General features: G+C 40.3%; 2 protein-coding genes across 3 annotated transcripts in view; one reads left to right on the top strand and one right to left on the bottom strand.

Annotated features, from left to right (window-relative positions):
- Nucleotides 1-10686, top strand: part of LOC138007399 (germ cell-less protein-like 1) — a 20205-nt gene extending 9519 nt beyond the window's left edge. The window contains exons 5-8 of one of the 2 annotated variants that reach the window (XM_068854280.1): nucleotides 1846-2024; nucleotides 3996-4300; nucleotides 5905-6041; nucleotides 9052-10686. In XM_068854280.1, coding sequence (XP_068710381.1) covers nucleotides 1846-2024; nucleotides 3996-4300; nucleotides 5905-6041; nucleotides 9052-9381 — 951 coding nt within the window. In that variant the 3' untranslated portion in view covers nucleotides 9382-10686. The remainder of the gene's footprint in view (nucleotides 1-1845; nucleotides 2025-3995; nucleotides 4301-5904; nucleotides 6042-9051) is intronic. The other variant, XM_068854279.1, reaches the window with a different exon arrangement.
- A 2892-nt stretch (nucleotides 10687-13578) lies between these two features.
- The window catches only part of LOC138009089 (QRFP-like peptide receptor), a 2883-nt gene continuing 1461 nt past the window's right edge, over nucleotides 13579-15000 (bottom strand). The window contains exon 1 of the mRNA XM_068856398.1: nucleotides 13579-15000. This exon is cut by the window's right edge and continues 1461 nt beyond it. The gene's annotated coding sequence lies outside the window, so the exon portion shown is untranslated.

Here is a 15000-nt window from a genome sequence, read left to right as displayed (position 1 = left end):
AACTCGGGGGAATACCCAAGCAGTTGGAAAAAAGGAGAATGGATTCCTGTTTACAAAAAGAATGAAAGAAAAGATGGGAAGAACAACAGACCGATAACAGTTCTCAGCATAGTTAATAAATTCTTCGAACAGAAACTAAGTGACCACCTAACGAAGTACATTGATCCTCACCTTTCCACCAATATGTCAGATTATAGGAAGTCCTACAGTTGTGAAATGGCGCTGCTAAAGTTAGTTGAAGACTAGAAATTATCTTTAGATAATGGGCAAGTAGTGCATGGAATTATATCAACCGCGACACCAGCAAAGCATTCGATTCGCTCCTCCCAGCGTTAATGATACGAAAATTAAAGTCTTATAACTTCTCTAAACAATCGTTAACCCTACTGAGATCTTACTTTGAACAGCGACTGGGGAGAGTAAGACTCGGTACCGTAGCAAGTGAAAGGCAAAAGATAAAAAAGGGATCTTGCTTCGGACCACTCTTGTGGAGTGTATTCCAGAATGACTAGTTCTTTTCCATCAAACATTGCCAAGTATCTATGTGCGCCGACGATCATCAGTTGTATTCATGAATCAGGAACCAGGGCCAGTGATGTAGAAAGAATATTAAACGATCAAGCGCAGGTTGCAGCTAATTGGTATTCCGACAATAAACTTCCAGCTAACAAGGAAAAGTTCCAGGCTATGCGTGTAATTACTAAGAAAAAAGGGCAAGATCCATCCCAAAGATCCATCTCAAGGTTGACAATGAGGAAATCGAACAAACATGTCTTGAACTCTTAGGAGTTACAACAGATCACCAATTGTCTTTCAGCGAACATGTCAAACACATTAGCGTTAAATCTAGCCAAAAAATTGGAGTTCTCCTGAGAATGAAAATTTTAATTCCAGAAAAGGCTAAGCTACACATATTTAAAACTAATATTCTACCACATTTGACATATATTGCTGCATAGTTTTGGCATTTTATCAGATCTTCGGCCAAACGAAAACTTGAAAAGTTACTAGAGAAGGGGCTAAGGGAAGTCTTCAAAGACAAAAGCAGTTCCTGTGAAGACCTTCTAAACAAAGCTAAGCTTGTGACTTTAAATAATCAAAGACTTCAAAACATGGCTATTCTTATGTTTAAAGTTAAACATGGCATCTGCTCCACATACATATCATACATTAATCTAGCCTTAGGAAATCAGAATTCGTCATACCACGCTTTAATACTGTAACGTACGGAGAGCATTTCATTAAGTATCTTGGACCGACAATATGGCGCCGCCTATCTCGGGGCACAAGAAATGCAAGCATCCTGGGTCAGTTTAAGAAATTAGTGAGACAAATGGATCTCTCGAACTTAATTAGCAACGAATGTGGACCTGACTGTTTTCTCTGCAGCGTGTAGAGACAAAAGGAGTATTTTTAATAGAATAGTATCGGTAGATTTCTATACCTTTCTGAAAAGAATAGCAATGGTATTTTTGCACAATTATCCTAGAATTTCATTGTGTTTAATATTTATTTAGTATTTACTGGTATTATTATTATTATTATTATTTATTTTTTTTTTTGTCTCCAATTAGAAGGTATGCTAAAGTACTTTGACACAAAATAAAGTTATTGTTGTTGTTGTTGTTGTTGTTGTTGGATGTGGTCTTCTGATTCACTGACATTTCAGCTAGAGTTCTGTTTTGTTTAAATTGGCACCTTTCAGCCTTTCCTTGTATTACAAAGTACAGATAATTTCAGGTAGAATCTGATTGGCTGACATTAATATTTATAGCATCGCACAAGATAACATCTCTCTTGACAAGTGGCGATGCACCAAATAAAATAAGTCTTGTGGTGTTGCAGGAAGGTCTCTCTGAACAATGTTCTGAGGTAATGATGGAAACAATAAACCGAGCAACAGTGTGTACGTATCACGTAGCAGCCACACAGTACTGTGAAGCACAGCTACAAAGTAAATGTGTGGAGTGGCTTGAAAGACGGCTTACCTCTGAGACATCAATAACGCTTCTGAAAGACATCAGGTAACTTATAGTGTTGGTGGCATGTAGAACTTTCGCACCAATCTTATCATATCCTTTTTTTATGCCCTGTGCTTGGCATAGAAAGGTTTTAAAAAAGGCTTTGTACAGTGGTTATAATAATATTAATATTAAGGACGGTGCCTACTAATTCAAATGTATTTTTGTGCAGTTTATTGACTATGAGGAAAAAGCAGATCTTAACAAGTGTTATTGAAATCCAAAAAGAAAATTGGGGTAACCACGCATTTTTCGAAGATAATTAATCAACAATATTTGTAAAAAGCTTTAAAATACAAAAAAAAGTATGTCGTTCTTTTCCAAATTCAAGCTTAATGTCTCAGAAAAATGCGTGGTTACCCCCAATTTCCTTTTTGGATACCAAGAGCACTTGCTAAGTTCTGCTTTCCCCGCATAGTTTTGACCGCGCAAAAATATCCCTGTATTATAATAAAGTTTCTATATAACGCGCGCTCTCATTGGTTTAAACAGCGTGCTTTATGAGAGTACAAAGCACGGAACAAACGAAAGCCCACGCCATCATTCGCAGAAATGGCAGATGAATTTCCGAATTTTACCTTGGGTATTATTGAAGCTGTCAGTTAAAGGCTTGCTCAGATATTCTGTCAAGTGCTTTGGATGGAAGACCTCAACCGTCGCCCGGTCCAGCAGTTCTTTCAAGCTCAGAAAGTCCTCACGCTGGAGTTCTTCATTTACAAAATTCCCAACAGGTTTTCAGATTCCAGCTGCAAGCAATGAAGAGTTTGTTTTCCAGTTGTCATGTCGGAAACGTGCAGGTTTTCATGGGCAACAATTCGGCCGGTTTTCACTGAACTTAATCATTTAGATCCTCTTTTTTGCTGTTTTTTACGGACTGAAACCGAACATTGAGGCACTTGTTTTTCCATAAATTCTAATTTTGTGTGATTTTCCAGTTGATTGATGTTTTGACAAGCCTTTGTTTCATTAACCAATCAAATAATCTTAAACATTCTTACAAGCGCGCTGATTGGTCCAAAGTAGCGTGCTTTATCAGAGTATAAAGCACTGTGCTGACGACATCTCAGTTCGCCACAAGCAGCGCGCGCTTTGAAAATAAAGTAGAATTTTTGAAGAAAATTACTTGTTTTTTATCATAAAACAAATAAAGAAGCCTTGACTGTGCTCTGTTCTGTTGTAAAGCACTTAGGAAGCGGCTAGAGCACTCAAGAAGTAGGGAGAAACACTCGCCTATCGGCTCGTGTTTCCCCCTACACTTCTTTCGTGCTCTAGCCGTTTCCTGCGTGCTTTACAACAGAACAGAGCACAGTCAAGGCTTCTTTATTTCTTAATTAAAGGGGCTAGGTCACGCAATTTTAGGCAATTTCAGCACTGATCGAATGGTCATAGAATTAACTATTAAAATATCAAAATAACTGTTCAAAACTATAGAAGATCTCTAACAAAACGCAGGGAAGCCAAGAAGGGACATGGATGGACAAAACTGGAGAGGATTGAAATGGATTGAATTCGGGTAATTTGAAAAACGTCGGCCCACCGTTTTTCAAAATTACATCAGTCTATATTAAAATGTCATTTACAAAGCTGGAAAATCATTCTCAGTTGTTATGAGGCCGTGATTTTGAAAATGAAAGACTCTTGCTCTGCCAATTTGACGTTTAGAGCTCACAATTAACAAAATTAAACAAAATTACCTAAAATAGCGTGACCTACAAAGTAGCCCCTTTAATAAGCACTGCCAATAGGAAATCCGAGTTTCTCGAGATGCGCAAAAGGTATGCGCAATAACAATAGTAGGCACCGTCCTCAATAATTCGGGTGGTTCCAACGGGATTCGAACCCAGGACCTCTACGATACCGATGGAGGAGGAGGATTGCTCAGTTCTCTCAGTCATATACATTCATTTCATATCATTTGGTGTAGATTATATTATCAAAGCAGACAAACAAATTTTACTTTTTTTTTAATTGCAGTATCAGACTGATGAGTGATTTGGTGAATTCTCAAGAATTGTTTGTGATGCAGATTGAAGTCGATGTGTATAATTTGCTGAAAGTCTGGGCCTACATTCAGCTTCATCCTGATTGCACTGGAAGCTGGAAAGATGTGCGTGCACAAAGCAATACATATTTTTCAGAGCGAAAAAGTGATATGTGTTTTCTAGAGAGTGACGAAGGCAAGGCTTTTATTCCTGTCTTCCGAGCCATCAGGCTACACCATGTTATCAATGACACACGCTCCATACAGCTCTTGGACACGGACAACATCATTCCTCAAGGTACATGTATAATGAATGATACCACCCAGCCCTGAAAGTCAAGTGAAGCTATGATCCTCGCCGTTATGAACCCAATTGTAGCAATTGCGTAGAGAAGCCTGAAAAGTTCAGGACTGGAACGGGGTTCGAACGTGTGACCTCGCGATACCGGTGCGACGCTCTAACCAACTGAGTTGTGAAGCCACTGACGTTGGGAGCTGGTCATGTATGAATTCTTATTTTCCCGTGAGGAATGAATCAGTGAACGAAATGGTTATTAAATGAATCATATACTGAACTGCGCATCTGAAATCAAGTAAAGCTATGATCCTCGCAGTTATGGACGCAATTTTAGCAATTGCGTAGAGATGCCTGAAAATTTCAGGACTTCAACGGGGTTCGAACCTGTGACCTCGCGATACCGGTGCGACACTCTAACCAACTGACCTGCGAAGCCAGTGAGGTTGGGAGCTGGCCATTTGTGGGTTCTAATAAATTTGCCCGTGAGGAATGAATCAATGAACGAAATGATACATGAAATAAATCATATTCAACTGAAATCAAGTGAAGCTATGATAGTTCTTTTTAGTACCTTTTCGCGCCCTGTCTAAAGAAAAGTACGCCTGATCGCAGGTTCTAATTAACGCAATGTTAGCAGTTGCGTAGAGAATCCTGAAAAATTCAGGACTTCAGCGGTTCTGGTATTTCTTGGTGTGGGTAAATGCAGGTGTCAATCTTTACTTAAAGGGGCTAGGTCACGCAATTTTAGGCAATTTCAGCACTGATCGAATGGTCATAAAATTAACTAAAATATCAAAATAACTGTTCAAAACTATAGAAGAACTCTAACAAAACACAGGGAAGCCAAGAAGGGACATGGATGGACAAAACTGGAGAGGATTGAAACGGATTGAATTTGGGTAAATTTGAAAAACGTCGGCCCACCTTTTTTCAAATTTATATCAGTCGATATCAAAATGTTATTTACAAAGCTGGAAAATCATTCTCAGTTGTTATGTGGCCGTGATTTTGTAAATGAAAGACTCTTGCTCTGCCAATTTGATGTTTAGAGCTCATAATTAACAAAATTAAACAAAATTACCTAAAATAGCGTGACCTAGCCCCTTTAAGGACTGGATTTTGGGGGACATTTTGTGACAAAACTTCAGACGCGATTGATGTTGAAGTTGGGGAGAAGAGCAACGGGGGCGCGTCGTAACGCTTATCAAGTCGTCGTGAACGACGTGAACGAGTGGAATAATCGCGAATCGCGACGAACTTACGATATTGAAAAGTTATATTTTTAAGTGACGTCTTCATCGACGTAAATATTCATTTTCTTCCCTAAATTAAGCGCCATATTAAGAAGCGCGGAATAGTCGCGAGAAGATTGCAATAACGCGAATTTATGTTTTTAGATGACGTTCTCGTTGCCGTTCCCGTCGTCGTTGCTGAAGTTCTCTATTACAATCAGAATGAGACCCAATAATGTTCTTATGCATCTTTCCAAAAACGTCACTATTTCGTAGCTAATTGCTTCAACATTTCAAAAGCGTGCTGGAAACAAATCCTGTTTGTGGTCGTAAGTGGGATGTTTTATATCGAGACTTCTTTCTTTATTTAAGACTGGCTTCTTCCATTGTATAAGACCCAGTGGGCTTGCCTGTTGTTGATGGCCCTGAATCGCGATTCTGGCCCCTCGTTGGAGAAATTTGGAAAAGCAGCCTTGAGGTGTGGGAGGATATTGGAGAGGAGCTCATCGGTGAGTCTGTGTGTTTATATTTATTAACATATATTACGGGCAAATCTAGCACAGTTTAACGTCGGGATTAAAGAACACTGAAATTCGCCAGTTATAAGCGTGGTTGCAGAGCCTAATACCTCGATGTAGGAAATTGTTTCGTTTCAGAGCCGTTCGCGCCTCGTGGTCGCAGCTTTGCAGCGTAGTTGCTTCAAGACGAAAATGAATAAAAAAATGGTGACGCCAAGTTTTCCACCCAGTTATAAATTTTCCATTTGAAGGTCGATTAGATAGAGTTGTACGTTATTATGGCTTTTTCGTTTCAAGAGGCAAAATGGGTCCAAACTTAGGTGCGTTTCAACAATGGCTAAATATGGATACCGTGCTGTAAAATTTCGCCGTCGGCTATAGGCTTTAATCACAAGGCGGCCATTTTGAGTCTCGAGGGATTGAAAACTTTTATTTTTGCGCACCGAAACTCGTTCCCATACATTTCAAGTCGAGGCTCGGGGTACGAAATCTATTGTCTATGGCCGCCGTGCGAATAAGGCCCATTGACCTAAAATGTCACATTCTCGCTATATATTTATGAAGGAGATAACGAATGAGTTAATTTTTTTTTATCCTGACTCGGCCCGAATAATTGGAAAAAAAATCCGAGTTCCGCTTTGCATCAAGGGAACCTGTGACCTTTCGATTACTTGCTAGCAGAAGTCTCTTTTCTTTTTGCGTTCGCTGCGCTAACGAGTACGGGAAGAGACTTCTGCCATGGGTCGAAACTCATTGTGTTGAGCATTCGCGGCGGTTACTTAGCGACCGAAGCCTCACGTGATACTTCATGTTGTGTGGGCCCACTTAACAACAGCGGACTTACTGTAAAGGAATGCGCGGGACACGACAGGCTCAAGTCACAGTCAGCAAACACATCATGGAGCTTACGGTTTGAAGAGTGCGGTTGGATCAAAGTGAGTTTGGAGCCATGGCAGAGGTTTCTTTTCCCGTACTCGTTAGCCCAGCGTGCGTAAAAGAAAAGAGATCTCTGCTGGCAGGAAATCTTTGAGCTTTTGGCGAATCGTTGTAGCGTGGTTATGTTTAAGGAGCAAGGATGGCACAATGCACGGCCTTGGTGCAAGAGGTTCTGAGTTCGATTTCCTGATCTCGCTTCCTTGTTTCGACTTCTTTCCTTTCCGTGTAGCTAAGTAGCTTTAAATACCCGTAAAACGGAGCACTGATGGAGAGGGGGGTTTGTCAGGTTTGTCAGGTTTGTCAGTTGAATTACTGTTACGAGTTATCGACGTTAAATATGGTTGCTTTGCTTTGCTTTGCTTTGCTTTGCTTTGCTTTGCTTTGCTTTGCTTTGCTTTGCTTTGCTTTGCTTTGCTTTGCTTTGCTTTGCTTTGCTTTGCTTTGCTTTGCTTTGCTTTGCTTTGCTTTGCTTTGCTTTGCTTTGCTTGCTTTGCTTTGCTTTGCTTTGCTTTGCTTTGCTTTGCTTTGCTTTGCTTTGCTTTGCTTTGCTTTGCTTTGCTTTGCTTTGCTTTGCTTTGCTTTGCTTTGCTTTGCTTTGCTTTGCTTTGCTTTGCTTTGCTTTGCTTTGCTTTGCTTTGCTTTGCTTTGCTTTGCTTTGCTTTGCTTTGCTTTGCTTTGCTTTGCTTTGCTTTGCTTTGCTTTGCTTTGCTTTGCTTTGCTTGTTTTTTCACATCTCGCGGGTGTTCGCGAAAGGGGTCTCCTAGTCTCCTACCTGTTTCGCCTATGCATACTAGTATCTTTTTCGATAAGGTGTCTGTGATGCAGAGGTGCATGTGAAGCGTTCAACGATTTATTAGATCTCTTCGGTCCTGTTATTTTTCCGCATTGTGGATGAAAGAACAAGTTTTACATCAAGTGCGCGCATTCGCGCGCGGCATTTAAAGATGTCCGGTTGATCGTCAGGATGTAATGTGCTTCTAACCAGAAAGTTACCTATGTTTTTATTGCGCTTGAATGAAAGGAGCCTCCACTCTTTTGTATAGCCAACATTTAAATTTTGTCGGTGTGACAATGAAAATTAAGATTTGAATCCGATATTACATTCATACAGCATTCATAGGGCTCATTGTACATTCAATCCTTTTGAAAAGTATCCATTTTTATATCCGTGAAAACGGGAAAAAGAAGATATTCTTCCGCCTTTTCACCTGAGTCGCCGTTCACGCTTATTGCGTTTTGGTTTTAAAACGTAGACTTTTTTCGTTTTTGCCTTCCGTCCACTCAAATACGATTGAAGCGGAGGTGTATGTCTGCGAAAACAGAGGGTTTCGAGGACTTTCTGTGGAGTAAAGGATTTAGGGTCTTTCTGGACCAGCGAAAACCGGCATTTGTATGTCCCAGTTTCACTTCAGCGCAAAAAACAAAAGCAGTCGAGCCAGCAAAGCGAGAGATCTTGGACATCCTGCTTAGTACTAAATGCTGCTCCTCTCCTCTGAATTCCTTAACACTACCATAGCCATGCGTAGCCTCGACAGGAAGGACATAACGTCAAATGCGATTGCGTGTTCACTGGAGGCAGCTCGACCCCAAGAGATGCTGCTCTTATTAAATTTGTACACTTTACCGTACCGTGGGATCAGTTCAAGTATGCGCAGCAAGGAGAATGTAAGGTCGACAAATGCCAGGTGACGAAAACGGTCGTTTTCTCATGGTTTCCGGGAGGTGGGGGGCAGTGTCAACGGTCGAAAACGCTGTAAAAAAGCGATGGTGGACGAAGAACATTTAATGGGCTTTTGGGTTTCAAACAGAAAGCGGAGGTTTTCGAAGACGCATTATTTTAAACGGGGCCTAAGGTTTCACTGAAGGCTTTTTATAAGCTGGCACAAATGCCCCTGTTTTTACTGGAACCATTAGTTTATTAGCCTATATAGCTTTGAGCTTTTTCTTCTAGGCCTTCTACTCGTTTTGGTACTACAAGATTGAAAATTGTCGCTTGTAGTACGCGCGGGAATAGCAACGGGTACCCCCAGAGTACAAAATTATTTTTGTTGCTTTTTGTTTGTAGTATTGTTGGCGTTGGACAGGATTTTCCTTTGGTATTGACGTCATCATGACATACAGTCCCAGAACGAGGCAGCTTTTACTTAGGCGTAATACGACCACACATCCAGTCAGTGGTGTTGTGTGTCTTCAACCACAGAGGAATCTTCTGGTGCGAGTGGCCGCTGCCGCATTCGATTCAAAGGGTTGTACAAGCTATTACAAGTGTTCGGGCCTTTTAGATTTGCCTTTGGGTTCAGACGAAGAGAAGCCAGTCCTACAACTCGACCGTACAGTGGTTTTTCCTTTAAGTATCAGTGTTAATATGGTTCTAGTTTCGCCAACAGATGTTTAAATCTCAATGATTGTTTAATGTGGGTTCGTAATTACCTTCAAGGGTTCTTGAAGTAGGAATTATATGGTTAAAACAAACTTACCAGGTTTTATTATTAGTGCAGAAAGTTGCTTTTTCTACTTACTACAAAGTAAGAAATTAGGATCACTGGACACTTCTCTATTAAAGTAAGAGTATATTGTTTTAAAGTAGGGTTTAAGAATGGTATATCTATTTATCACAGGATATAATTGAAAAGCTATCATCGACTATCAGGATTATGTAGAACAAAAGTAAACGACAAAGATGGATATCTCTCTTGTTTGTTTGATTTTTTTTTTTTTTTACAACAACAAATAATTACACCTGTTATCAGTCACTACGCCCCTCTCAGCGACTTTCTTCATTTTTCGAAACTAAATTTGGGTGGACGTCGATCAAATGTTTCCATGACGAATTCGACTGTCGCCAAGTAAACATGACTATTGTCATGGAAACATTTGATTGACGTCCACCCAAATTTAGTTTCGAACACGACGCTTTTTAAAGCGTTTACTCGGGATATCATGTTGCGCTGAAGTGGGGTGATACATTTTGGAAGAGTTTGAATCAAACTGCAAGGATTGAATAGACTAAAGCGATGTTCAAATTTGCTAAGTATGGAATAAAGGAAGTAAATGTTTCTGCAGTAAATTATGGTCCGGAGGGCTTATACCCTGCGAGCAGTTCCTGGATAAGTCGAGAAGAGGAAAGTAGACATTTCTTGTTGAGCATGCGTTAAAAATTCAAACGTATTCGGGAGTCAGTCACGCGTGGCTAGCAACCACAAAACCAAAACAAACAGGGATATTTTCTAACAACTCTGGCAAACACAACAACCAAGGAATCATTTCCTTCGAAACTCAAAATAGTTCAAGCTTTTTAATTTCCATTTCATTTTTTATTGAAAAAACTAATAGGTTTCTCAATTCTGGCAAACTAGTTTATGTAACCGACATACGGAGGAAATACTGATGGGAATTTAGACAGTTAAAAATTGTCTCGCTGTTCTAAATTTTATAAAAAATATTGATGACGCGTGGCGATTGATCATGCGGAGAAATTAAAAAAACAGGTTTGACAAGTCGAAACTGGACTGACTCATCCATTTCTTTGGATGAGCGGCAAATCAAAGAAAGTCGAGCCGGCTGACAGACTCTACTTTCCTCTTCCCGACTTATCTAAGAAGACAGAAAGAGACTCTGCTCGCAGGGTAGAGGGCTTATGACAACTGATCACGTATAGGTGAACATCGCTTAGTGTTTGCAAATAAAATCAATGGGTCACCAAGCAAAAGGAGTAGTTTGATATGGTACAGGTTGTCGCATCGGTAATAACGTGAATCTGCGCAATCCAGGGATGACATACAAAGTGAAACCAGTGTACCAAGGGAGAGTGAAGCACTAGCGTTGTGCGCTTTGTCGAATCAAATGTTGACGTGTTGAAACCCGTTTGCCCACCGCAGAAATCAACATCGTTCAACATCATTCGACAAAATTTAACGGATGTTTGAAGCCTTTTGCCCGGGCCATAACAGGAAGGCCATGAAACAATTAAAAGTAAAAAAATGACACCCGCGGATGATGCTCGTGCAAAGAACAGCTGAAAGAAAAAGACATTTTGGGCATTTCCAACATACCGCTTCTGGGAGTTCTGTACTGACGATTTCATAATGTTGTCAACATGCAAGATTTAGAGTAACTATCTTATTTATAACATGTCCACAAGACTGAATCCAGCATTTTGACTTTTTAGCTTCTATTGAGCCGGCTTTCATTCAGAACATGGGCTAGAGTTTCTAAATCGGCGAACGACATTGCAGTAAAAGTTTCGCGCTGAAACCCCAACATAGCTCCCATCGCTTTGGTTGCTTCACTGCATGTTATAAATCCGGATTTTCATCTAATTCTGTAAGAACTGAGGCTGTTTGAAGCCTCGCGCGGGCAGAAATCCCATCCAAGGACACTCGACACCGCGGCTGTTTTTATTTGCCGTTGTTGCAAAAAGTAGTTTCGTTATGGAGGGAGGTGAATTGTGTTAAAGAAGTAAAAATTGCGAGTTAAATTGTGTTTGTTTTGATTAGTTAACGACGCGTTTAGGTACTTTTGTCGTATCGTTAAAATTAATTATGCGTAACAAACGCTTCTGCAGCTGAAGTTTAATTGTGCGTAACGAATGGTGCTGCAAGGCACAAAGCTTTTTAGAGTGAAGTGTGTTTATCATTTCTAGTAGTGTAAAGTTATCTTTATATTTATTGGTGAGTGATTGATGATTCAGGAAAGACTTGATCTTGTGTTAAAGTTATGAAACAATATGTTAGGAGTCGGACGTGACCTCTTCAACAAAGTGGCCACACTGTTGCCAGGCAAAGTGGACGTACTGGAAAACACAATTAAGTTTACTCACAAAGGCGTACCTGGGGGAGACGCGGTGGCCTCATGGTTAGTGTGCTCGACTCCGGATCGAGTGGTCCGGGTTCGGGTCCTGGCCGGGGACATTGTGTGTAAAGTGTTCAAGACACTTTACTCTCACGGTACCTCTCCACCCACCCAGGTGTATAAATGGGTACCGGCGATGCTGGGGGTAACCCCGCGATCCGTATGTTCCGTATGTTACTCGTAGGTTACCCGTATGTACTCGTGTGGTGTTTTAGTCATGATCCTGTTCAGATAGCCAAATTCCATGAAATACATCACTTTTTAGCAAACATTACAGCTCTCTCGGCCGCCGTGTAAATGTCGCGTCACGCAAAGCTTAAAAATTCAAGGGTTGTCTGTCACAAAGCCAAGAACCCATTGTGTGTGCCATATATCTGTCGTTAAAGGCCCACCTTCAACCGACAGGCTTTTCGACCGTTCGTTTTTGTTATGGAAATTCGCATTACTTATCGTAGCGATCTAATTGGATGAATCTCAGATTCGGGTGGAATTTTCATATATGAAAATTGTTCCGTGGCACGCAATGCCTGTCGGTTGAAGGTGGGCCTTTAAGTAGTACTTCTTTCCATTAGTACTTTATAACGGTAGGACAAATATTTATCGCTGCGAAACTCAATTTAAAAGCTTCACAGACTGGAGTTTAGATGAACCAAGGCGGTTCGATTCTTCTGTCGGTGTAGCGGATCTCAAAGAGTAAGAATCGAGATTTGAACCGCTCCACTAGCCCGCTAAACAGATATGCTTTAGCGTGCGATATAATTACAATGAATGAATTGATTTTAGTTGATTAATCAATAATTCCCAGAGCTTCCAGCTTTTAAAGATTCCCCGTTCCTCTTTCTAAAGATAGCCCACACTAAGATATATTTCTTGTTTTGAATTAATCCATCTGGGTTAATTAACTAGAAAAGCTAAAAAGACTGTGTTGACAAGTGCTTCTAGTACGTGTTGTCGTGTACTCCTAGTAGTAGATACAGGGGCACCCAACGAATCTGTTCCTCACATTATCTGTTCCCGAGAGGAATCTTGCTGGCTGGCAAAAATACAGGTGTTTCGATGAGCTGGCTGGGAAATTTTGTTATTGATAGAGGTTTTGCCTGGCAATTACTGCCTTTTTCTAGCATTTCAACCCGAGCTGGCTGTAGAAACTCTGAAGACTGAGGAGGACGACTTAAAAAAAAATAAAAATAATAAGAACCTCTTCCCTCTCCCAGAGAGTAGTCACAAACATAAGACGGCTGGTCAGAGTGATAGCTCGAGGTAAAAAAACCTGTTTTGTCCCGGTTTTGTCGCTTTTGTTCGGTCGTTTTGGATCGAGGGATTTGAAAGCGCGCGGAATTCCTGGCTGGGAAATAAATTTGATCAGCTGGCTGGGAAACCAACCAATTTTATCTAGCTGGCTGGGAAATGTCTTGTGTGTCTTGCTGGGAAAAAGGAACAGATAATGTTTTCCCGGTAACACTGAAAAACACCTGAAAATGCCTTTATAACATTTATTTTCATTAACTGGGGTATGATATTTCATTTTACAACAAATTACTCGTGCAATTAATCCTTAATAGTACTCGGCCTCATTACCTATACTTAGGGGGTGTTTACATGTAAAATCTCATACCGGTACGAGTTTCATTCTGGTACGAGTTGTCAATTTCATACCGCGTTTACATGGACGACAGAAATATTGACACAGGGATGACGCATGAACCAAAACAATCATATTTAGAAATACAACGCGTGCGTCAATAGTCCCAGTCCACCACGACTTGACGACTCGTACCGGAATGGGAGTCAATGTAGCGTTCACATGATACCGGTATAACTTTTCATACCGTTATGAGAATTTCGATCCGGTACAACTACCGGGATGAACTCATACCGGTATGAGTTGTACTGGTATGAGATTTTTCACCGGTATCATGTAAACAAATACAGAGCGATAAGTAAGAACCGGGATGAACTCGTACCAGAATGAAACTCGTACCGGTATCATGTAAACACCCCTTCAGTGATTGGTTTAAAAATCTCGCGTCAGTTTATCAACCAATGAGAAGGAAAAAAACCAATCGCGACTTGCAAGGGCGATTTTCCCGCGTGCTTTGAGCAAGTTGCATGAAATCGCTAGGAATTTGGATTGGTTCATTGGACTGCTTGCACCTGCTGTGATCGGTGGAAGTAATCACTTTGGTATTTGTTTTACGACACTCAGCCTGGGAAAACCGCTCTTAATCAGTTACTTTGGTAAACAAATGGGATCGTTAATTGCTTTAATTGTCATGCACACATGGAAATGTTCCTAAGACCCTAAATCGTCTAGTGTCAAAACACTGATTTGACGTTAAACACGAGGAAACGAAAGAAATGAAAATGTTACCGGCCGTGTTAATTAAATTGCCCTGAAGGTTGAGGTCACTATAAATGTTAATATTCAAGGTATTTTATGGCCTTATAAAGAAGTCTCTTAATTCTGCCTTTTTTTTATCCCGTTCTCGGTTTGCTAATACTTAAAATTATATTGTGGCATTGAAAAACAAAACGAAGGGAGGAATGCTTTGTTATTTGCCGCTAAAACTGTGAACTGAATTTTTTTGGAAATCGATGAGAGACGAGTCTCGTTGAATCTCCATTAAAAATTAACAGAAAAAAATCCCTCAAAGGAAAATACTGGTGATAATGAGTTACCGAAGTAGGAAACGAGAACCCTTGGGTGAATTAACGAGGGACTGAACATCAAAACTATACACTTCGTAATATAAAAGCAAAATTAAAACAATGGCCGGGAAATCCGGCTCGAGAATCGATGCCGAGAGACGAATTTCTTTGACCGTCAACGAAAAAAAAACTGGAGAAAATGTATAAACAGAATTAAATACTTCTTAACTGCATGATAAACCTAAAATATAGAATGGAGAGCACTGATATGTTTCATTTATAGCTATGCTCGTTTTTCGTTATAAAATCTGACAAAAAACCCTATTCAGTACATATACTCGAAAAGAGCGCAGATTGCCTTTATGAGTCCGCTATTTCAATCGCTTTCCTAGTGATAACGGCTCTACTAAGATCACCGAGGCATTTTTTAAATTGATAACTGTATCGAAACGACCAAGCTGTCACTGTTTTTTTAGTTTTTTTTTTTTTTTTCACAAATCTTCATCTTGAGCAA

Source organism: Montipora foliosa, chromosome 6 (genome assembly GCF_036669935.1).
Source record: "Montipora foliosa isolate CH-2021 chromosome 6, ASM3666993v2, whole genome shotgun sequence".
NCBI lineage: Eukaryota > Metazoa > Cnidaria > Anthozoa > Scleractinia > Acroporidae > Montipora > Montipora foliosa.
Note: the sequence above shows the minus strand (reverse complement) of the source record. Positions and strands in the feature narration are given on the sequence as shown.